Below are 23,627 nucleotides of genomic sequence, written 5' to 3'. Positions count from 1 at the left end.
CTTTTTTCATTTGTTTGTTTGTTTTTAGTAATTCTTAGTTTCTGCGTCCTGAGGAACTAGAAAGGAAAAACAGCTCTTCTCCCTCATAACTGAGAAGGTTCTACTTTTGAGTTGTCCATTTGGAAAATAATTCACCGCAGTCCAAGGGTGCTGTCTCTTATCCCACATGCCTCTGGTCCACCTGCCTTTATGAAACGTGATAATTTAAGACTTAACCATTGCTCTTGTGTACTCTTGGGAGGAAAACGATATATGAAATTGGTGCTTAAGGATTTTGACAACTACATGATCATGTGATTATTATTATAGTCCTGGACTGGTCTTCCCCCTTTAAAAGAAATACCTGGATATAATAGACTAATATCTACGCAAGTGCCGGATTTCCCGGCCCAACAACTGAGAAGGGATGGTACAAGTGCTCAATGCCAACCGATAAAATAAGAGTTCCAAATAACCACGCTCATGGTGCAGCCCTTTGCAGTGTATTGAAGGTAACATGAATCCAAACAGGCTTAGACTTTATGAGGATTTATACAGAACCTCTAAAAGTCACAGTTTGGGTCACTAGCAGAAGACAAAGTACATTAATAAAGCAAGCTAGTTGTGAGACTTATGAAAATCTTGCAACACTAGGAAAACAATTCTATGGGTCTTCCCTTCTATTTCCTGCACGAGTTCATTCAGTGTTAGATATGCATCTATGGAAGAGCTGACTACACAGAGCGGGCAGGCGGGGTGGTCTTCAGCAAGTCTGCAAGTGTGCAAAAGCAGCAAACTGGAGAGACAGAGCAGGGAAGGAGGAACAGGAAATATAGGAAAGAACAAAAAGAAAGTTCTAGATATTCAGAAGTCAAATATATCTAAGGGCTAAAAAGATACGTATATATATCCTGAATGGGCCCCGAGTATCTCTCTGGAGCATGTGAATTCTATGGAACTAAAAATAAAAAAACACCCGGAAGAGATGAGTAAGAAAGAGAAGGCAGCTTCACATGTGATGGCGAAGAAACTCTAGAATTAAAAGTAATTATTACTCAGAGTTCTAGAGATTTCTTATGAAAGGTGAATGAAGACAAAATTATGTAGAATGCAAGTCCAGCCCTCCTGTACAATCTACCCAGACAGAAGAAACCCCAAGAAAATGTCAAATGTACTCTTGCTTATCAACCAGACAACTACGGGGTCAGACACTTCACTGCTCTCTTTTTCCTTCTTTACTTTTACATTAAAAAAAAAAAAAAGTCCAATTATAATGGTACCATGACTTATTTTAACAAGAAGTTTTTTGTTGTTAGTTTTCTTTCTTTTGTTTTCCTTTCCTTTTCTTTTTTTTCTCTTTTTTTTTTTTTTTTTTTTTTATAAGGCCAGGTTTTGAGTGATTCAGAACATTCTTTTGTGGTGCGATCATATTCATTCTGTGCTAACATCTCCAGCCATTTTTTTTTTTTTCAAACACGTCTTGTTCTGATACGTTCAAACATCTTGATGTTTAAGTTGGGGAAGCTGAGTTGTTGTTTATGAGTTATCTCCAGAGCTCAGATATCCGGCAGCTTTTTCCTAGGAAGTTAGCTTTGCACATGAGAGAAAGGAAAAAAAAAAGTACCAAAGAGCATGGGGACAAGTCGGGGGAAGGTTGAGAGAGCTGGAGAAAGGGGCAAAGATCAGAAAGAATAAAGCCTAGAGACCTAGGATTGCCAAAAATTAAAGTCACGTGGGCGCTGCCATCCCTAGAGAGATTTTCCTTCTTCTGAAGAGGATGTGAAAGGTGTTGATTTGCACTAACATCGGATGGAGAAGATAAATAATTCTTTAAAAAGAATGCAGAGGATTTGGGAAGGGTCCACCTTAGAATCTGAGGGATGCGGCTTCATCCATTAATTTGCATGGGGAAATTCCCCTCCTCCCCTCTCTACTTGGTGAATCACCACAAAAAGCATTTTGATCTCTTGACTGTGGTTACAGTTATCATTTGCCAAGCCTGCTTTTATTTGTCTGTTACATACACTTGCTATTCAATCTGGCCTGAGATTCCAAAGACAAGTTTGCAAATGAACCTCTCAGGCTAGTTTTCCTTATAAATGCTTGCCAGGGCCAGGTTTTCTCAAGTATTCCTAGGGGTCAAGAGGTTTAAGAAGGGGACAAAGAGGGGGGAGAGAGGAAACTATCACCCGACCGGCAGGAGTTCAAAGGGAAAATAAGACCAGACACTAGGGGAGACCAAGAAGCAGGACAGGAATCGCACAGTTCTCCCCGCAGGAATTACCTGTGGCAATTCCTCAATTCTTCGGACCAAGGAAGAAGAAAAACTCCACTGAGCCCAATGGCCGCTGTTTGTGAAATTCAGTTAATTAGCCCTGGCCCATGAGATCTCATCCGTGTCACTAAGGCAACCCTGAGACTGTAATTACTTCCTAGGAGCCCACTTGTATGACTTCAGAAACAAGTTCTGGGTGGCACCTGGGACACTCCATCCCCGTACTGAATTCCTCTGTGACACCGTGACTATCAATGCATCTTAAATCAGTCACCCTGGTCCTGTGAAAGCAATCATTCTATCAGTGAAGACGTTTAAGATTTGATAACCCAGAAGTGAGCATCCTTAAAAATGTGATAAGTGACTTAAGAACCATGGAGGGGGAGAAAGGCGGGGGCGGGGGGCCCTTTCTGTATATGTAATTTGCAAAAAAGAAAACAAAGAAGAAAAAAGAAAACTATCCCAAGCGAGCTGATTTTGAGCCGTCCTGCCAATTTCCAGCAGAAGCCCTTCTTCCTGAAGAGAGGAACTTAAAGACACAAAACGGAGAGTGTCGGGCCAGTGCTTCCCTAGGACAACTCACCAGCCTTCGCTTGGGTTTGATGAGGGGCCGGTTCTGTCCGTTCATCTTGTGGTAGAGCCCACAGGCGTTGCACAGGTAATGCCCTGTTCCATCTCGACGCCACAGCGGGGTGGACGTTGCCCCACAGTTCACACACTCCCTGCCTTCTGAAAACAAGATCACACATAAGTCACTTATGGAAGGAAGACACACAGAAAAGCTGTCAGCAGAATTAGGCAATGAAAGTTCAATGGAGAACTTCTTCTCTATCTCTTTTTTCCTCTTTTGGGGAACTTGCCCAGCTCCCTTGAAGGTGGCTCCTGAGTTGAAAAGAGTTACTGTGTGACACTTTCATGGCCTAACCATTCCCCGTGGACACACACACACACAGCTCCCAGCCCAAGAAACAGCACAGGAATCAGTAGCAGCAGAACCTCGTCCTGGGCCTGCCTGACTTGACGGGGAAGGTCAGGCAGAGCCAAGGAGGAAGGCGAATTTCAACTTGAAACAGTTCCCTGAGAAAACCCTGAGCCCCAGTCGATGGCGAAAGCACAACATTCCATTCGCTTCCCTCGGACGAAAACAAAGATGATCCATTATCGTCACCAGCTCTGTCTATGCGGATTGATTAAATAATGAAGATTACGATGGGGCCAAAGGAGAGATTCATCGATAGCTAGATGGAGAAACAGATAATCCACAGATGAACAGATGGATCAATCGGCTGATTGATTTTAGCACCGAGGGCCTTAGATTTTACTTCCAATAAAACTGTAAAATGTCCCCGGCTGGCAAGAAATAGATGAAGACCCAGCAGGGTCCACTCATTCATTCCCCCATCATCTTTTTTACTCTCTAGAAAAAACCCAAGGTTTTCTGTGGTTTTCCAGCCACTGAGACCCCAGTCTGAAGGTTGGAGGGAAACGCAGAGCAATCTGGAAGGCAAGGAAGCTGGAGATGGGGAGGGAGGGAAACAGAACGAGGGGAAGCGCTGGGAGGGGCAGAGTCAGGAGAAGGGGCCAGTTTATGGGGGGAGGGCAGGGGGGAGGCCCTTGGGTTGTGGCTCATTAACCAAGACTTGCCTGCAGTCGCTCTTTTTCCAAAAAAAACAAACAAACAAAATCAACAGAAAACCGGCCAGGCCGGGTTGAAACAGCACTCACTCCCGGGGCTGGAGAGTGACGGGGACCCACCTCGAGAGCGAAAGCCCCGGGAGAGAAGCCCTCCAGATACCATTTTAGGAGGAGGGGAGTTTGCTCACAGAGTTCTTCTCAACTTCCCCGAGAGGAAGAAGGACAGGACGGTTTCTGGGAGAACCTGCCCCGCTCCTGGGGGGCCTCGTTCTCCTGGCGAGGACGCACCAGCCTCACTGCCAACCGAGAGGGACCCAGGAGGAGCCCCCAACCCTGCAGGGCCAGTGGCTTCAGCAGAGCTGGTGCCCCCCAGAAGAGGAGTCAGGAAAGGGTCTTTAGGGTGCTGGGAAGGGGCTCAGGGATGGTAGGGGAGAAAGATGAGCCCCTACCAGTTGTTTTAAGAGATTAATCAGCTGACCCCAAGCTACCAGGAAGACGGGGTGGAGGAAGGGAACCCGCAGGCAGGACGCTTGGGAATCTTGACTCCCCACGAGGAGGGCAAGGCCAGCCCAGGGCCCGGGGACCCCCAGACCAAGGATGAGGGTGGCAAGGAATTTACACCCCTGAGCCTGGGCTTTTCTCCAGGGACAGGCTCTCAAAAAAAAAAAAAAAAGTTAAGGAGTTGAGAGATTTCAATTTCTTGCTCCAAATTCCAAAAGTTCTTAACCCGGGGTCTACAGAGAGCCTTCCAAGCACCCCTGAGATTATCCACAGAAATGTGGCCCTCATGGGCCAGGAGCATTTGCTAGGCATCCAGCAGCTCTGAGTAGGCTCTGGGCTGAATCACATCCAGGTTCTTCTGCTTTGGGGTCACAAGCCTTCGGGACGTGGCTGCTGAAGGTGGGAGAGGCACGGGGGGAGGAGAGGGCGAGTGGGTGAGGAGGTGTGGCCGCAGGCATAGCCAGGGCCCCCGCAGTGCTCGTGCCCCCGGTGGGCGCTGTGTCAGCCTCTTCTGGGGACACTGGCCAGGCCTGGCACGCTCCCCATCCTGTGCAGACAGGGGCCTCGGGCTCCCAGCCGTTTTGTCCCAGACCTCTGGGGGTTTTCTCGGGCTCCCAGTCCCCTGCATCCCCAGCAGCTCGGGCTGGACTGCCCCGCTCCTGGGCACCTGGGCCAGGGGATCTCCCTGCCTGACACGATTAGTCTGATTTCCTTTCCTTTGTCAGCCAGTGGGGAGAATAACAGCTTCCTTTTCCGAGGGACCTTGAAAGCCAGCAACAGTTGCTTCTCCAGCAATTGCACATTAGAGCAATTTTCTGTCTTGATTCACTCGGCAAGTTTGTGATTGCCTTGCGTGGCTTTTTCTTATTTTATTTTATTTTTTTTCTCTCCTTGTTGCCTCTCATCTGTGACTTCAGCAAACAAGCAGTTTTCCTAACGGAGGCCCTGACTGTCTCCTGCTTTCTTTCTCCTCGCTCACCGCCTGCTGTGAGCTGCTCAGACAGACACCTCGCTCTTAGGTGACAACCACAGCGCCGGGAGGCCTCCTCACGCTCAACAGCCATTTTCAAACACCCCTTGGCCTCCGACTGAAATCCTGAAACTGAGGCCGGACTGAAGGAGTAGGGAGGCTGCAGAGAAAAAGGGGGAGCTGGATGCCCACGGTGGAGGGGGTGGGAGCTAAGAAATGGTCCTCCCCCACACACACACAAAAGGCTTGGTGTCTTGTTTGCAAAGACACATCTCAGCCCGGACAGCCCGGGCGTTAAAAAAGCAATAGGTGCTCTAAACCACAACTCAACCGTTTCTCCAAAATGCGACAACCCTCCCTTCTCTGGGCTCCTCCTTCAGACGATAGCAAAGAAGAGGTTAAAGAAAAAAAAAAAAAAAAACAGAAAAGCAACCACTAAAACCAAGAGAATCCCCTTCTCAGGAATTCCCACTCCTTCCACCCTCTTCACGGAGCCTCGAAACCTGCCCTGCGCGCTCCACGTTCCCGAAAGTCCCAGCTCCCTCGCCGCCCAATTGTGTTGCTCTGGGTTTTTCTGACTGTGAGAAAGGAATAAGGAGGAGGAAGTCAAAAGCCAAATTTAAACCGGCTCCTCTCCTCTCCAAAAAAAATGAAAGAAAATAGGTATACAGGTACCCCTGGTTCTGGTTTAGGGAAACCACAGCCCTCGCCCTCGCCCCTCCCCCCTCCCCAAATGTCCCGGTCTCCAGGGAAGACACAGAAAAGCCAGGCAAACCCGAAGGCAGAAGGTGTGCCCGATGGAGGGGGAGAGATCACATGCGGAAATGAGGGCAGAGGACGAGAGGCATTTGGAAAAGTCACTCTGGCCCCTCCCTACACAAACCACCACCCCAGCCTCAGACACCACGATCTGGCCCCCAACTTCTTAGCCCTACCAGAAAAGAGAACTTTCCCCCAAAAAATCCCACCCCGACTTCAAAATGGACAGGTTGTTCTCTTACTGCCATCAGCCTCGGAGCCTTGATCGAGCCCCCTCCGCCCCGCCCCCGCTTTTGTGAGCAGATCTGTACCCCGCTTCCCGGGGACCCTCCACTCGCCGAGGCAGCCAGGCCACTTTCCTGCCCTGTGCTCCCTTCCTCTTGCTTTCTCTTCAGCTCCACCAGCGAGCCTACCTCCCTCTCCCTCTGCCGACTTTCATGTACTGAACACGCAGGTCTGAGTTTTCTGTCAGCCTAACCGCATCCGGGCTCTATTAAAGTTCCTGGCTCGGGATAAACAATGCAACTGTCGCGTGCAGCAGTCTGAAAATAATTGGATTAGCTAAAACATATCAACTAAATAGAGACAGTCCTGCCCAGGCAGTCGGAGTGAATGTCACCCTGGAAAAAAACCCTGGAAACTGATCTCATGGTCACTGGGCACCCAGAGCCCTCCCTCGGAAGTTTTCTAAACCCCGGTTTTGCAGGTTCTGTTTCAAGACTGGTTGTCTCATCCAGCAAAGACAAGTGATTTCCACCACTTCTGTGTATACAGAGTCTCTACAGAGAGAGAGCAGAGGGTACCCAGTTGGGACAGACCAGGACAGAGACTGTCCACCCTGAAATGGACACCCCCAAGGAGACATGCCAATCTTCCCCAAACCATCTCAAAAAATACAGTGAAATCTCATCTCAGAGACTCCCCGACTCTGTTTCAGCTGCTTCGACATTGGTGGTGGATTATTTTATTTTTAAAGCAGAAATACTTTGTGCGGGCTTTCCTGTTTCTTTTCATGCCAGCCTCTACACCAAGAGAATAAAGCTGGGGTGTGCTTTTCTGAGAGAAGATGGGCAGAGGAAGCAGAGACACACCTGGGCAATCTTTTTCCATCCTTCCTAACCCCTCTGGCTTCAGATCAGTCGGGGAGTAGCTCGTAAGACACCTTCCTTCCCTGCCTGAGCTCCCAGCACTAGAAGATACTGCAGTTAACTAGCCCTTCTGACTTCCACTGAACTGCCTCCCCAGGGCAGAGCCCACCTCTCTACCCAGAAGTCAGGATGGGAGACTTCTTTTCCACGCAGAGAATGTGTGTCCTGTCTTTGCCACGGTCCCACCCCCGGCGAAAAATATACACACGCTTTATTTATACATGTCTGTGTAAAGGGCTGTCCTCTGGTGACTGTATGACCCCCTCTGAGCTGAGCGGAGGAGAACGGTCAGGATGCAGAGGCCAGGGGGGTCAGAGGAGGGACCTGTGTTTGTTTGGGTTTCAGGAGGTTTCGTTTTTAGCACTAAACACTAAAGATGTATTCCCTCCCCTTCCATTTGCGCTTGGAAACTGACTAAAGGTTACTGCCAGCACCCAGAAGTTCCCTGGCAGGACAGGCAGGAGATGGGGGTTTGTTTTTGTTTGTCTTTTTCCTTCCCCAGCTCTTGCGGGTGGCTTTTTAAATCAGATCTCACTTGCCCTCTGCTCTGAAGACAGGAATGAGAGAGGACACACCTCATTCTTTCCCCACTGGAAGAATGGGAAGATATTAAATCTTTGAAGGGTCTGAACGGCCACCCAGCCCCCGGGAGGGGCTGGAGAGCACGCTCTAGTCCCTGTCCCGGATTTTGGAGCAGGGAGGGGGGCGAGGGGAAAGGTCTCGAGGGGAGAGAACGTTCCTACCTGTGCTGGATCTGGCCTTGGGCCTCGACTTGCATCCGAAGCCAGTGGGGGAGCCCCCCAGCAGGCTGCTGGGCGGGAAGAGTCCGGAGCTGTACTCGGGAACGTAGGGCGGGTAGGTGGTGATGGGGTGGTGGGCTGAGGCCGCCGCCCCTCCCAGGGTGGTCATGCTGCTGCGGGGATGCGCCGACTCGAGCTTCATGCTGTCAGGCAGAGGCACCTGGTACTTGATGCACTCCTTCTCGTCCTGGCGGCCCGAGCCGGCTGAGCCCGGGGTGGACAGGGACGGGTCCGGGGAGACGTCCTTCGGCGGGGTGGGTGGAAAGGTGAAGAGGTGCGGGCTGGAGTGGCCCGCCGACAGGGACGAGGACGAGGCTGGGGGGTAGACCGACAGGGGCCCCGGGGAGCCGTGGTGGATGGACGTCTTGGAGAAGGGGCTGAGGTTCCAGGGCGAAGCGGTGTGGTGGCTGCCCAGCGCCTTGCCGCCGTCCAGCCAGGGCAGGGATCCGTGCAGCAGAGGCGGCCGGCACACCTGGCTCCCTGCGTGGGTAAAGGCGAAGGCCCGCGAGAGAGACAGGCGAGTGAGAGTAGCCCCCAGAGGCCTTCAGGCACCTGGGCATCCTCCTCCTCCACCCCAGCCTCCCTGGCAAGACAACCCCCACACAGACCGGACCTCACACTCCCCGATCTTGGGGGCCCCAGCAGGACCTGGGCCAACACACCCCCTTCACCCCTATCTCCCCACCAATGTCCCATCAAATCCAGGGAATTAAGGGCCTGCGTCTGACGCCCAAGGGGTGCTGCCGTGGGGCGAGAAGGGCCCTGGCTTCCTTGGCCTCTCCAGACACACTTTCTGAATCGCAGCCCTGAGGTCCCTCTCTGGAACCTGACTTGATTTATTGGTTTCCTTCAATGGCCCAGCGGCCCCCAGCCCAGACCTAATCCCAGGCAGCCTGATAAGAGGGTGGGCTGGGAAGGATGAGGGCTGACGGGGTGAGCCACACAACCGCTCAAAGCCAGGAGAACACACGGACCCTAAGAGAGGCCCAGCTGCAGAGCCGGCTCCCCAGGCCCAGAGCAGGGAGAGGGCCTGAACGAGAGGAGAGGGAGCATTTTAGGGTTACTTGCACGTAACCCCACTTCACTGCTTGCTCGGAATTGGCCCGGCCTGGAATGGGATTTGCAGGGAAGTGAACCGCTCAGGCTGTCGGAGAAAGTTTCCAAGCCTGGACTCTGGGATGGTACTTCTATCTGCCGTTCTCACCCTCCCAGATCCTACTGGAAAAAAATAAAACGGGCCCATATGCCCCCAGAGTTGTGACTCCACCCGTGCAATACGTGCATTTTCACCTGAGCCCCTGAGACACAAAAAATTCCAGTTTCTGTGTCTGTTTCACTCACACACACAGTAAACAGAGCTGTCGTTTGAAATGCAGAGTTTTAAGGCAGCTGTAACTCAGACCAGAAGAGGCTCTGAGAGGGGTAAGTTTAAACGGCAAGTACAAATCCACACACTTATTGATCTTTTAATCCAGTACCTGTCTCAGCGTTTGACATTCTATTTAACCATTAAGAACAATACCGAAACTAAAATCTTAAGAGAAAGGAAGGGGAGGGGAGTCGAGGGGGAAGGAGAGCTCTCCGCACACCAAGGGTCAAGCTTCACATTATGCAGGAAGTAGTATAGTAAATAATATTAAGGCTGCATCTACCGCATTTCCACTTAACTGCTGATCTGCACAGGACAAGAGCAAAGAGCGCCCCAGCCGCAGAAACAATTGTTTGAAACCTGGTGACAGCAGGGAGGAGAACGCCTGCTGCCCTAGGGGCTCTGTCATCGGCCCCAGCCCCGGGATCTAAGTCGGGGAACCAAGGCAGACCTCAACTGAGATGGCCTCACAGCCCCTCTGTCTGAAATGTTGCCATTTCTTCTTTGGGAACATGCTTACAGATGCGAAGCCTTAAAAGCCTTTTCCCACCAACTACATGGGGCTGGGTTTCTCTCTACCATTTCAGAACTCTCCTGAATTCCTCAAGGTGAAGGAGAAAGAAAAAAAGAAAAGAAAGAAAGAAAGAAAAGAAAAGGCAACTGGAATCGCTCCTCCATAAAAGGAAACCCTGATGGATCCCAAATCTTCTTTGGGAGCCTAATGGGTCTGTTGTAGGGCCGAAGGAGACAGCAAGGCAAGAGTTGCGGGGAGCAGGCAATGAGGCAACCAAAAAGTGTAGACGGAGGAAAATTCCGTGCAGCCGGGAATCTAGGAAACCCCAAATGTCTCAAACTTAAGACGGGAGTCTTTCCACCAAAACCCGGTCAAAGCACCAGACTTCCCTTCCTCAGAGCCTAGAGGTAGGAGATGTGTCTAAAAACCAAATGCACTGGCTTTGGGGAAAGGCCGAAACACAGAGGTGGGAATAAATACGTTTCTCTGGCCTTTCTGGAAATGTGCCGGAGAAACATACCGAGGCACGCCGGCAGAAGCCCCAGAGAGAGAACCAGGGGATAACCGGGGGAGCGAAGCCCCTAGAAAGAACCCAGCCCCAGCCAGGTTTAGCCGGCACCGGATGCCCGGTCGGGGGAGCGGTGGCTGGTGGAGGCAGAGGCTCGGCTCCCCGCGCCCGGGATCTCCGAGGCCCCCGAACCAGCGGCCGCGCGGGGAGAGAGGGCTGCAGCGCGGCGCCCGCCAGGTGAGCGCCAGGCCCAGGGGACCGCAGTCGCGCAGAGGCGCCTGCTGCGACTGTTTTGAAAAACAGACTCTCGCGACGATCGAGACGCCTTCCTTGCCCATTTCCGGGCCCCAGTTTTTGTTGTTGTTGTCGTTGTTGTTTTAATGAAGCAGCAACGGCACTTGGGGGCTTTGGCCGGGTATCCCCACCCCCCGGTCCCTCCCTGCCTCTCCGACCCGAGAGAGCCGGTACAGCTGGGCGGAGGTCCCCGCACCCGGGGCGGACTCACCGTGGTGGGTCGGAGGGTACCTCTGCACGGTGGCCCTCACCGAGTTTCCGTAGTAGGACGGGACGTGGTTGCCTTGACCGTCGATGTTAAAAAGTACATCCACCTCCTCCGGCAGGGGGTACTGCGCCGGGTCCATGTAGGAGTGGCCGAGGCCTGGGTGGTGCGTGTCCGGATGCTGCCCGTTGAGGACCGCGGGGTGGTGGTGGCTCACCCAGCGCGGCTGGTCCGCCGTCACCTCCATGGCCCCGGCTGCGCTCTCGCCCTCTCGCCGGGCCCGGAACCCGCGCGCTGAGAGGGAGGGCGGTCGGGCTGGGAGGTCGGGGGCTACGAGGCTCTGCAGGTGCTCCTGCCGTCGGAGGGGCGGGGGTCGTTTAAAGATTTGTTTTCAGTTGGGAAATGGGAAAGCTAGGAAGGAAAGGTGAGCAAATCAGATTTTTGTTTTTAAATCTTTGCGGGGTAGTTTAGCGAAAAGAAGAGAAAGAAAAAAGAAATTCCAAAAATTAGATATGGGAGTATAAAGGGGGACCAAATTGTAAAAGGGGGGCGAAGACTGGCTGGAATTCTGCAAGTGAGGCTCCTCTGCACCGGGGGCTACTCGGCGGCTCCAAGACTGAGTCTCTCTCGGGTCACCTGCAAAGGAGAGAAGGGGAGACCTGGATGAGGTCCTAAGTGCTTAGCACCTGAGTTTATGAAGTGGCACCACCTCCCCCCGAGCCGCCCGGCCCCGCGCCCGCGCCCCCGGGACACGCACCCACGACGCACACACGCGCGCACACGCGCACGCCCCCTCCGGAGGTCGGAAAACCGGGAGGCAGCGGGGGACTGAATGACTCCCAAATACATCCCCAGCAGCCCGGCTCTCCCGGGAACCCGGGACTGACTGAGCGGTTCCAACTTGGACGACAACTCCCTCCCTCCAGGGACCCAGGTCCCAGGACCTACTTTCCAGCCTCCAGAAACTCTCCAAAAGAGGAGGGTTGAGTTTCAGTGTTTTAAAGTCCTCCCAAATGGAGAGAGGAAACAAATCAAACTTAAAAAAAAAAAAAAGTCGCCGGTACCAACCTGGGTAGCGAGGAGCAGAGAGGAGGAGGAGAAGGCGTGTGACCTGGAAGAGCAGAAACTGCCCGGTCAGATTGCGTGGCTCGCTCTGTCTCGCGCTCTCTCCGTCTCTCTCTCTTTTCCTCTCTCTCTCTCTCTCTCGCTCTCTCAGTATTTTTTTTTTTTTTTTTTTTTTTTTTTTACAGGGAATGCATTCTTTCTGAAAGTATCAAGACGGCGCCAGGCAGCTCAGTGTTCGCAGACAGCTGTGGCGCGACGGAACTTAAGGAGGTTCTAGTGTCATCCGCGCCGACGGGGGAGGAGCCTGGCTCTGGCGAGGAGGGGACAGGATCACCAGCACAAGGAAACTGCAACCCAAACCCGCTCAGGACTTCACCGCCCCCCCACCCCCGCCTCTCCTCCCGCCCCTCCACTGACCGGAAAGGGGCGCCGCGGAGGGCGGCCAGGGCGGAGGGGCGGCGGGGAGGGTGGGCGAGGCGCACCCGGGTTCGGGGCGGAGGGGGCGGGCAGGAGGGAATTCGCGCTCTGGCCCTTTAAATGTGGCTCCGGCTCCTGCCAATTCATTCCGGCTCGGTAGGTTATTCCGTGCCGAGGAAACCGGCCTGCCCCATTCATAAAGTTTATTTCTACAGGCGGCCTTTCTTTTTCAGACTTTTTAAACGAGCAAACATTTTTTTGCATTCAATCCAGGGTATGGGGTAGTTTATTGATGTGGGGTCTCTGTGCAAGCAAAAGTGATCAGGAAAAACAAAAGTAATGTCAAAGTACTTGGAGATGTGCCTCTCTCACCTAAGGGATTGAGAAACTGGGGAAAAAAAATCTGTCTTTGATTGAAATGTCGGTGATACTTTGGTGGTCGTGGTCAACATTCTCCCAGTCTCTTGCGTTAACAAGCCTCTCGAATGTTTCAGCTGTTGCAGCTGTCCTTTCCAGACCTAATATTTGTAATCAATGTGTGCTTTTTGACTTGAGTGACAATAGTGATGGATGAAAAGGAGAGGGGGCGAGAGGCTCTGTCTCCCCCAGCACAGAGAGAGCGGGTGGGGAGAAAGCGCTCGGGTCTTCACTCCGGTTACCCAACTTTTTCCCTTCTCCCCGCCCAGGGCCCTACTTACTCCCGCTCCCGGCGTTTTTCCCCAGCCCCGTCCTCCGACCCCCACCCCGGCCGCCGGGCAAGACAGCGGCGGCCTCCCCCGGGCCCCGCAGATCGCGGGACTCGCCGGGTCCGACCCCGCAGCTCCGAGCTGAGGGAGCGGGTCTCAGAGACGGCCCCGCGAGGGGGGGCGGGGCGCACGGGGCGTGGCCGGGAAGGGGCCAATCAGCGCGCGAGGCTGCGGCCGGGCCGCGATTGGTCGGCCCCGCGGGCTCCAACCTCCCCGGCCTCTCTCGGTGCTTTGAGCCACTGCATCCCCTAGCGGCGCTCAGGCTCCTGCAGCCGCCCGGCCCCAGAACGCGGCCCGGGTGTGCAAGTGACAGGCGGGAAGCGAAGACTCAGGTTCCACCCGTGGCTCACCCCAGGGCAATGTGTGCGAGGAGAGAGTGTGGGTTCTCCCGCAGGCTTTCCCACGGACGGTACTAACAGCTTGATTTGGGGTTTTATTTGAAGGCATTATTCCCTCTTCGCTTCTCTGCCCCATAAAAATCCCCTACAAATACACACACACAAAAGTCGACATAGAAGAGACCGTCCCTAAAAGTAAGTTCTGGAGGATTCCTTTCGTGCGGTGAAGGAAAAACATCAATACTCAGCCTTACTTGGTGTGGGGTGTGTGTCCTGCTTTAATGTACAATCCTCGTAGAAAGACTAGTAAATTTTATTGGTAAGAAATGGTGGAAACGTGGGTTCTCCCAACTTGGAATTGGAGTTTCTCTTGAGTCTCCGTCTTCTTAAATCTGATGTTCGTTAGAAACTAGGGTCGAGTTTCTAGATACGGAACAGGAAGAAAATCCCTAAATTAACCCCCTCCCCCATGTTTCTCCTGAGCCCATTTAGTCCTTGTTTATTAGGGCGGCCCAGTAAAAGAGCATCGATTTTCCTTCATTCCGACCACGTCCCTCTAGGGCTAGTCAAGCTGCCAGCCTCTCCTGCTCACGGCGCTCTGCAAACCTTTTAATTATTTAGTTTCTAACATTCACCGGAAACCGCTCCATAAACAAGGACAGACGAACGCATACGCATTGTTGCTAAAATCCCCGAGATCAAGGATGGCAGCAGAGGCGAAAAAAATGAAAAGAGCATCTTTGCGCGTCGGTCTAAGACCAGGCAACACTAGCCGGACCCCAGTTCAAAGCCACGCGGAAAATCCCAAACGTAGCTCTTTGGTCCTCTACGCCGAGACCTGAAAGCCCGGGAAATAAAAGGGACCCATCCTCGAAGAGAGAAACTGCTGACGCCAGGACTTGAAAATGTTAACTCCCGAGGCTAAGACCGATTTTAAAAGACAAAGAGAAAAATATCTATGAGAAGGAGGCCTTCCGGTGTGGCGGCGCCTCTCTGATAACGCACAAAACTTTTTGGGGGGCGGGGGGGCATTATTCATTCTAATTAAATCTTAAGCGCAGAGTCGGGCTGCAGTAGGCTCAAGATTCACCCCCAACCCTTGGAAAAATAAAATATCTTGAAGCCCCTCTTGGTCTGGGTGGTTTGGGACTGGCAGGGAAGGGTGGGGGGCTGCGGCTGGATGCCCCGTGTAATAGAGCCAGCCTGTAGGGGGTATTTAACATTTAATTCCCAGCCGGTCCGCCCCTGTTCCCGGACTGACAGTGGGTAATTGGGAAAGAGGACGTTGCTCTTTTGATGGCCCGCGCCGGCCAGTCTCGCCGACGCCACACTGGGTTTGACGTCACGGGCCCAGCCCCAGAGCCAGGAGCACAGAGCAGGGGGGGAGGAAAAAGGAGAGGAGGGGGATACCGGGGGAGGGAGGGCCGAGGTCGGCCCCGGGACCCAGGGGGAAGGAAGGGGGAAGGGAGCCAGGCCGGAGAGAGGCTGCGGCGCGTGGCCTGAGGCGGAGAGCCTGGCCGCGGGGGTCTGGGCTAGGCCAGGCGCCGGCCTGACCCGCCTCGCCGGCGAATGCAGGCCGGGCTTCCTCCTCCGAGGGAGGGCGGGGGAGGGGAGGGGGCTCGAGGCCCGGCGAAAGGGGGGAAAGGTGGTCCTGAGTCCCTCTCAGCCTTAGCTCGCAAAGCTAATCCTGGCCTCCTGCGGAGACGCCTCAGCGCCCTCCTACAGACCTGAAGGCCCCCCCTACCCAGGACCCCGGGCCGGGCCTGGTCTAGCGAGTCCCCTCTTCTCCCCGGGAGCGGCCGGCGGAGCTCCGGTGGAGGAAGAGAGGTGGAGACCTGGGAGGATGCCGCCGCCGCCGCCGCCGCCGCCGCCGCCGCTGCTGCAGGGCCCCGGGCTCCTGCAGAGCGCGAGGCCTCCCTCACCAGGGTAAGGGGCTGGCCGAGGTCTGGATGCCTGGGACCCTGGGGGCAAGCATCCCGGAGCCGAGCAGGCGACAGCGCAGCCACCGCCCATCCCCCGCCGCCCGGAGCTGGTACCTGGGCTGTGCGTGGGGCGGCTGGAGCGGGTTGGCCTATCTGAAACGCCAGGCCTCGAGGCGGCTGCTTCAGGCGTCAAGTTGAGCGGGATGTGTGTGCCCTCTTGGGGAAAGGGTAAGAAATGGAGCCTTACTTTCTCTCCTGGGTTGGGGTAAGCTGGGACCCACACACACACACCCCAAACACATGCCCCCCTGTTCAGGTCCCTCCCACCCGCCCTCCCCGGAGCTCAGAAGCTCTCTTCGGATGCAAGTGGGGAACCCAGTCCCGCAAAGGAACCGGAGCCCGCGGTGCAGAGGGGAGAAGCGTACCCCCAGGCTCACCCCTGGGGTCTCAGGACCCAGAGAGCGGAGATCCACGCGGCCAGCGTCACCCACCCGAGCCTGGCGATAGGCGCGTCCAGGCGAGCTCCGCGGGGCCGAGGTGCCGGGAGAGCGGCCCCGGGCGCCCGCGCGCTGCCCGCCGAGGGTAACCAGAAAAGCCGAGCCTCGGGGTTGAAGTCATAAAGTTACTAATCCCGCGCAGGGGGAGTGAGCGTGCCTCGGGCCGCCTGGGGCGGTCATTTGAGCGTGTTTACTTAAGGACTTTGCAAGCGGAGCGCGCGCGAAATAGTCGGATTTCCAGCGAGGCAGCAAATATTTGCAGGCGGGAGAAAGAAGCGGAGCCGGGCCGCGCCGCCGCGTCCCTCCCACCGGAGCCGCGGCGCCGGCCTGGGCGGACCCGGCCGCGCAGTTAAAGACAGAAATGAAGCCAGGGACCTGCGGGGCTGGGGGCGGGGAGGGCGCAGAGCCACAGCAAAGGCCAGAAATTGGAGCGCGGCCCCGAGGCTCTGGCGAGCTGGGGCTGGAGGAGAAGTCCCTTCCCATTCCAGCTCGATCAATCTTCCTTGGCTGCGATCGGTCAATAAAAATGGTGTGAACCGACCGCGGTCGCTGTGCGTCTGGGGAGGAAGTGGAGGCCAGAGGTGCCGAGGCCGGCGCCGGCGTCCCGCACCAGCCCGGTTCGCGCGCGGGCGGTCTGCAAGCCTCAGGCCGGCAGCCAGTTCGTCGCCGGGAGCCGAGAGCGGCCCGGCGGGGCCTTTAATTGGGTGTCTCCATTTTTATAGTGGCCATTGTTGGAGCAATTAGCGAGAGACAATAAGCGCCAAGAGGCGTTTAATTCGATTCCATGCGCCGGCTGCGGCCGGGACTAGGGCTCTCTGGAAGAAGTGGTTGGCCCGGGAGGGAAGACCTGGTTAAGTGCCGGATCCCTGCCTTGCCGGTTTTGTCTTAGGTGTGGGAGTTCTCAAGGGGCAAGCTGAAAGCGGGGTGAGAGCAACCAGGTCCTGGTCCTGGTCCTGGACGGGGTGGAAACCCGCCCTGGGCCTCGCTAGCCCCGCGGGGCGCCCCCGGAACCGCCGCGCCTGCAGGCAGCACGCGTCCGAGCTGCGGCCACCGCGCGGGTCCCCAGTGCCTGTTAGAGAAAAGCAGAGAGGACAGGGACGTGGAAACCGGCCTCCTTCCCCCTTAGCCCTGGGTCCCACACCTCGATCACCCGAACTGTCCCAATTTCCTTTCCCATTGGGGGAGGAGGGGCAAAGGAGAGAACCCCCTTCTGGCGCGTACACACCTCCCTCTCCACTGAGCCAGCCTCGCTACCCCCTCCTCTGCCTCGGCCCTCGGATTATGTTACCGTGGCCGGGCGAGGATTTTTACTGGCTACGAGAATAGCACAGGTAAAGCTGTATAAACAGCTCGCTGGCAGCCGGGCGAGAGGGTTACGCCGGGGACACGGCCGGAGGCGCCACCGCCAGGCCCCGGCTGCGCGGGCGAAACGGCGGGGGAGCCCGCTCGGGCGCGGCGTCCCGGCACAGCGCAGGCTACACACATATTCTACTATATCTCTGCAGTTCCCACCCAAGCCCCCTTTCTCTTTCCCGCATGAGTTGAAATGCAGAAAGTGGAGAGCGGAATCACAAGCTGAGGAGAGAGAAGCAGGCAGTGGGCAGTGCTGACTGTTCTGTTCAAAGGAAATACAGCGAGCAGGGAACTTGGGGGGGACGCAGAATAAAGGGGACCCCAAAATTCACAAAGGGAAGATGCTAGAGGTGGAAACGGCAAGGGGGAAACCCGCGGGAACTCAGGCGAAAAGCGCTCTCGGCACGCGCCCAGACCCTCCCGTCTCCCACGCCCACCCGCCCAGGCCCAGGGTCTACCTGCCCTGGAAAATGAGGCAGCACTTTGGGGGTGGTATGTGGTTTGATTTCCTTTTTTTTCTTTTTTCGCTTATTCACCTATCACCGGTTAAAACTCGGAAGGAAACCCGCTCGGGCCAGGAGGAGCGGCGAGAGACATCGGAGAGGAGATGCCCTCGGAGATTAACCCCTCCCAATCCGCCCCTACCGCCCGGCCGGGCCCTCCAGCTTCAAGGGATCCTGGCCCTCCCTCTGTCGCTACCCTTTTCTCCCCCGTATAGAAAAACCCTGATGGTAGCGAGATAAAAATTGGGTAGGTAAGGGTGTAGCGGAAAGGGGGAGGGGGAGGGAGACGACAGGGGATTTCTGTTTTCGAGTTTAACAATGCACATGTCAGAGGGTTGGCCATTGGGGGAGCCCCGGGGTTGGATAGGGGAGAAAGATTTCCCCTTGAGGGCCAGTTGAAAGGAATGCGAGTCACCCTGGAGGAAGGGGGCCCCTCCGAGCTCTCCCTCCTTCCTGGCTTTGGGCGTCTGGGGGACAGGTGGAGCCGAGAGAGAAGGGAAGGGATGGAGGTGCTCCAGCGGCTCCCCGCGACGTCTCCGCGGCCACAGGCCATCTGTCCCGCCCCAGCGGCACCACTGTCGTAGCAAGCGGCTAGCGGCGCCTCACCCCAGGCTCTTGTCCTGGGGGGGCCTCAGGCCGCACCGCTGAAGCCTCCGGGACGCCCAGGGAAGGGAGCGGCCACCGCAGCCAGGAAAGGAGTCAGCAGTGCGGGATTCACCACGTGAACAACAGGCCCTCGCGTTTTGGGGGCAGGAGGGGTGCACGTGGGGCACCGGCTCCACTCTCCCCTAGCCTCCCAGCGCCCCCGGTTTGTCGCCCGCCACCTCACCGCCGCGCATCTCTAGAGGCCCCAGGCCAGCCCCGAGCCCCAGCGCTCGCCAAGGCCGACTCTCCGCCGGCCACTTCATTTTGGCATGTCAGGAGAAGGAGGGCTTTCTCTTGGGGCTACTGTGTTTTTACTTCTCTAGATTAGCCTAAAAAACTGGGGTGTCGATTGCTGGACAATGACAGTGAGCTTCGAGGGCAGGGGACTTCACGACCGGGAGAGGGAAATGGGGGAAGGTAATTACGTTCCGATCAGCAGACAGCAGAGGCACGAAGCGTTTGTGTCTTCCTTTGGACACGCTGGAGAGCGCACGGCAAAATCTGTGGATCTGCCCGGCTCGCAGGCGCCTACCGTTCGCCCTTCCCTCCCTCCAGGACTGCGCCCGGCCGCCGCCTCTCCCCGGCGTCCCCGGCTCGCGCCCGGCTCTCCGCCGCCTGCCACCTCGCGGACCCCAAGCAATTTGTTATATAAAACAAAACAGCAACCACACACGTGTGTCTGCACACCCGCAGCGACGCACACCCAGGGAGAGCTCCGCTCGAGCGCCCTGGGCCACGTTTCTTTCTCCTCCTTCCAACCGCCGCACCCCGTCACCACCCCTAGTCCCGGCTGTCCAGCGGTCAGGAACAAAAAGCGGGGTTCGGACTCCAGATCCGGGGCTTCCTTGGCCCGCTCGCTCGGTTACTCCCAACATTAAGAAAAAGAGGTGATCAGAAATATTTGGTTCGCACACAAAGACACACCACAGAAGGAATGCACCTTTCTGTGCGAAAGGGCTGGAACACCGAGAAGGAGACCACACCTGAGCGCAGCCGAAATGGTTAGAATAACCGGCTGCCAGAGAGCACTGGGCCTTCGGGCTCTGCCCCCACTACCTTATCTGCATCTCTAATTCCCGGCTACCTCCCACGGTTCCTGGTACAAATTGCCTTAACCTTCAGAAGAGGGGTCCTCAGCCACCCGGCTCCCGCGTACCTGCCCTTTTCCCAGGCCTCTCAGGCGTCCACCCAGGGGCGCCCACTCCCACCCCTTCCCTGCATGCCCCGACTCACCCCCACCTCCTGTATCCTTGGCAAAAAGGCAGGATGAACATAGCAAATAAAGCAAAATGCATCTTCCTCTGTCTCCGGGCTTTTGGCAGGAAAGACCAACCCCGATCCTGATTCGCGGGGGTGGGGGGGAGGGCAGGGTGGGTGGAGATTCTGTGTAGAAGGGAGGGGGGCCCGTGGGGTGCGGGGCTTGTGTAGGGAGCACCACTCACCCGGTTCCTCAGACCCCAGCCGCCTTCTCCAACCAGGAACTTTAGGCCTGGCAGAGCTACTGCTGGGAGCTGGGCCTCCTGCCTGGTCCCAGGCAAAATCTATATGGGAGCCTCTAAGACCCTGGGTCTACACCCACCTGGGTCCTGGTTTGTCTCACCTGGATGCCATATCCCACCCCAGATTCAAATGGGCAGCAAGTCCTTCCCTCAGAATCACACATTTTAAAGGTTTAATGGTAAGCCCCCTTCTCACAACCAGCCGCTGGGGCCCTGCAAGCATCTCCTATCCAGGACTCCACCTCGATTGACTCTACCAGTCTCTCTGGGACCCCCTGCCCCAAGCCTGTCACACAACCAACAGCCCTCCCCACACACACACCTTTTCTACCACAACCGCTAAGGGATGGGAGGGCTGCAAATGTTACTTTATTATTATCTGTCCCTTTAAACTTCTTCATCCTCCACCCGCAATCCCAGTGCCCTGGTGAATGTGGGTGACAGAGGAAGAGAAAAGCACAGGTGAACTGGGAACCAAGCAGAGGAGAGATGCTCCGAGTTAGACTCCTTTCCATCCCCTGCCCTGGACAGACTCACTCACGTCCACTTCCTCAAAGCACCCTGCGGTGTCTGAGAGGAAGGAGAGGTGAATAAAAACAACTCTCTCCTACTCAGAGTCACTCAACTTCCCTTGCATTTTAACATTATCTATCTTTGTTGGGAGCTGCTTCTGATTGAGTGACTTCTTGGAGGTCTGTTGGTCCAATGTCCCGGCAGAAAGTAGAGTTCTTATTTCCTCTCCCCCTCCCACTCCCCAGGACCCTGGACACCCTCCCTCCCAGGCTGCGGTTTTCTCACCCACCTCAGGGTGCTCCTGGAAGCAAAGGCGCCTGCCAGCCACCAGCATCCCCAAGGGATGCCAGATGTCCACACATCTGGGCTCCAACTTTCAACCCACAGTGCACAGCTGTTTCTTTAATTATATGCAGAGACAATGAGCCCAAACAGTCACTTGTAGGCAGAGGGAAATAAACATGAAATTGACACTGGACCCTGCAGCCACCTTGGGGAGAAGCCTGAGATGTGCCTTCAAACTGGTTCTATTCCCCAACCCTCTGCCCTCCCTGAAGTGGAAAATGTATGTCCAGCCCTTCCCAAGCATTCCCACCATCTCTTATTTTTCTGTTTAGTTTTTCTTTGCATGCCTAGTTCTACTGGTTCTTTCCTCCAAACAAGGACATACACACACGCACACACCACGCGCGCCCAAGGTCATTGCAGAAAGCCAAAGATTTCCACGGACCAGAGAGAACAATAAGGACTGGGGTCTAGTTCACTTTCTTCCAGGGGCAGCTGTCTCTCTGGAGTGGAGACCTCCTCTTAATTCTCTCCACGTGGGGCAGGGAAAGCCATTGCAGAGTTAGAGACAGAAGATAGTGATATTCACTGACCTGGGTAGCCTGCTCTCCGCGGCCAGCTGTTTTTTATTTTTTTCCTGACTTGCTGGAGGTCTGAAGGCAGAAATGACAGGCAGACTTAGCCACTGTTGTCGCCGCTGCGGTCCTCACCGCCCCAGCTGCTTACGGCATCTCACGCGGGCTTCCAGCGAGAAGTAAAACCTGGGTGATGTGCATCCTTCCTAGGAACACCCTCCCCCGCCTTCTGCTCACTGTAGAGAGTGGAGCTCTTCCGGGTTGCGAAGGGGGAAAGGGAGGGAGGGAGGGAGGGAGGAAGACTGAGGGAGGAATGAATTTCACCCCTTTTTGTAAACAGGCAAACCGCACATCAGGAGTGTGTGACACTGGCAGAGTTCAGGGATGGGGAAAGACTGCCTGAAATGTGACCAAGCCCCTGGCACCTACAAAGTCCACTGTCTCTAGCAGGGCTGGAATTAACACTATAAATGTCACCGGTAATGTTGACTGGGTCATTAGCTACCATAGATGTAAAAGCTTTTGCAAAGTTTCCCTCCCGTTTTGGGAGGAAGTGGGGACCCAGTGGGAGCATCTAGAGGTAAAACTCTCGGCCACCATTAGCAGGGTCTCTGCCCCTCAGGTCCTCCCCCCCATCTGACTGTTCCACCCGTTTCTGTATATGCTGACGCTTCAAAAATGAATACACGCTACCTTCCGGTACTTGCAGCCACAGCTGGCCAGTGAAATTTAGGAAAAGTAGGGTGGCCAGTGACAGCTCTGGGCTTGCTCGCTACTCTTTGGCTCTCCTCATGGTCACCATAAAAACATTTGGAGGTAGCGATACCTGTGCACCCACTAAGTAGAGGTTTGGGGATGGGCTCTCTAGGGTTCCCAAGCTCTTTCAAGAAGACTTCTAGGGGAAATTAACCTTCTAGGAGAGCGAGATAAGGGAGCAAGAATCAGAGGTCACTCTGAAGATAAAATGTCAGAAAGAAAATGATCTTATTAGTCTACCCACTGGACCCAACAAACTCCAGCCCTCCCCTTCGAAACCCCCCTCTCCTGTACCATCCCTACTTCTGCTGGTGGGAGGTCAAAATAATTCAAGGAGGGACTCTGCCATGAATAAATTTGGCAAGAGTAAAATGAAACTCCATAAACATTGGGGTAGAAAGGTCAGCATCCATTTGTTTTGACAGGTAGAGTTTTCCCTTCACAATATTTATACAATAAGAATATGGAGACTGACTTTAAAAATAAATCAATCTTCGGGGAGAAATAAAATGTGTCCAACGCTGGGCCAGGAAGTCAACAAGTTTCTTGTGCTGGAACCAGTTCGGTAGGAAGGAGTGGCCCGATCTGATGGTGCCAAGCGTTCAGGGGTGGTTGTCCCTTGGGGGGAGGACGAGGCCATTGGTCAGCAGGGTCAGAGTGAGTGGGCAGAGGTGGGGCGGCGACGCGAAGGGAAGTGGGGGAGGGTCGAGGAGAGCAGGTACCCAGCGCTGCCCAGGTGGCGGGCATCCAGATCGGGGATGGGTTGCTGCTCCCGCCCTGGAGCCCAGCCTGCCTGCAGCCGCTCAAGGCCCCTGAACTCAGACACAGCACCGACGGCTTTGCGCCCCACTCAGCATCCTCCAGGTCCAGGTTTAAGCCGAGAGCCGCTGGAGAAAGGGTCTTATATCGTTTGCCGACCTGGCCAGGAGAGGAAAGGGGGTCTCCCTGCCCCCGAGGAAGCCCCAAAGTCCACCTCGCGTCCCGACTCAGCCCCTCCTCTGCCCCGCTGCCCTCTGCCCCCGCCTTCCGCCACCAAGTGGCAGAGTCAAGTTCTTCGGCGCCAGGGCGCAGAGTCCGCAGGGCCGCGCGTTTCGAGATCGCTGGGGAGAAGGTCACTCTTTTGACAGTTTTCCCGCAACCTGTTGCCCTGGCGCATCTCGGGGAGCTGTGGGCTGTGCCGGGAGGGCCGCAAAGGGTTGGGCCGCGGGGATTCCGGGCCCTTCGGGGTCCCTAGGCCACCTCGCTCCTCCTCGTTCGCTGCCTCGTGGAGAGTAGGACCCCGGGGCCCAGGAGGGGTCATCCATCACCCAGATGGCGGTAGTTGTCTCCTTAAACTGGATATTAGCACTACCCCCGCCTCGTGGTCCACCAGGCCCGCGGGGCCATTTGCCTCTCTCCAGCTGCCCTCCGGCGTCTGGGCCCTTTGGAAGTTCCCATCCCTCCCCCACGCCCCCTTCTCCCTCCCCCACCACAGAGTCACCTCCAACCTGAAAGCCCTTTACCCGTAGAATCAGGATCCTGCCCTGCACCCCCTGGAACCCCAGGCCGGCTCCCTC

At 55.6% G+C, this 23,627-nt stretch overlaps 1 protein-coding gene and 1 long non-coding RNA gene across 7 annotated transcripts in view; one reads left to right on the top strand and one right to left on the bottom strand.

The window, feature by feature from the left end:
- GATA3 (GATA binding protein 3) overlaps positions 1 to 21,355 on the bottom strand; it is a 29,628-nt gene extending 8,273 nt beyond the window's left edge. The window contains exons 1-4 of one of the 5 annotated variants that reach the window (XM_073801533.1): positions 21,334 to 21,355; positions 10,964 to 11,593; positions 8,011 to 8,547; positions 2,838 to 2,983 (exon numbers count right to left, since the gene is read on the bottom strand). In XM_073801533.1, coding sequence (XP_073657634.1) covers positions 2,838 to 2,983; positions 8,011 to 8,547; positions 10,964 to 11,204 — 924 coding nt within the window. In that variant the 5' untranslated portion in view covers positions 11,205 to 11,593; positions 21,334 to 21,355. Of the gene's footprint in view, positions 1 to 2,837; positions 2,984 to 8,010; positions 8,548 to 10,963; positions 11,594 to 11,714; positions 11,836 to 11,905; positions 11,988 to 12,025; positions 12,212 to 21,333 lie in introns of those variants that run through there. The other 4 variants (XM_033852341.2, XM_033852342.2, XM_019933234.3 and 1 more) reach the window with 4 other exon arrangements.
- Positions 9,794 to 12,656, top strand: LOC141278092 (uncharacterized). 2 transcript variants are annotated; one of them, XR_012330370.1, is made up of 2 exons: positions 9,794 to 10,695; positions 12,208 to 12,656. It is a non-coding gene; the product is annotated as an uncharacterized lncRNA (long non-coding RNA). The 2 variants fall into 2 exon arrangements; XR_012330371.1 differs by lacking the exon at positions 9,794 to 10,695 and adding an exon at positions 11,812 to 12,090.
- Positions 21,356 to 23,627: the final 2,272 nt, after the last annotated feature.

Source organism: Tursiops truncatus, chromosome 2, assembly GCF_011762595.2.
Source record: "Tursiops truncatus isolate mTurTru1 chromosome 2, mTurTru1.mat.Y, whole genome shotgun sequence".
NCBI lineage: Eukaryota > Metazoa > Chordata > Mammalia > Artiodactyla > Delphinidae > Tursiops > Tursiops truncatus.
The sequence above is the reverse complement of the archived record's forward strand: the minus strand, read 5'-3'. Positions and strand labels throughout refer to the sequence as shown.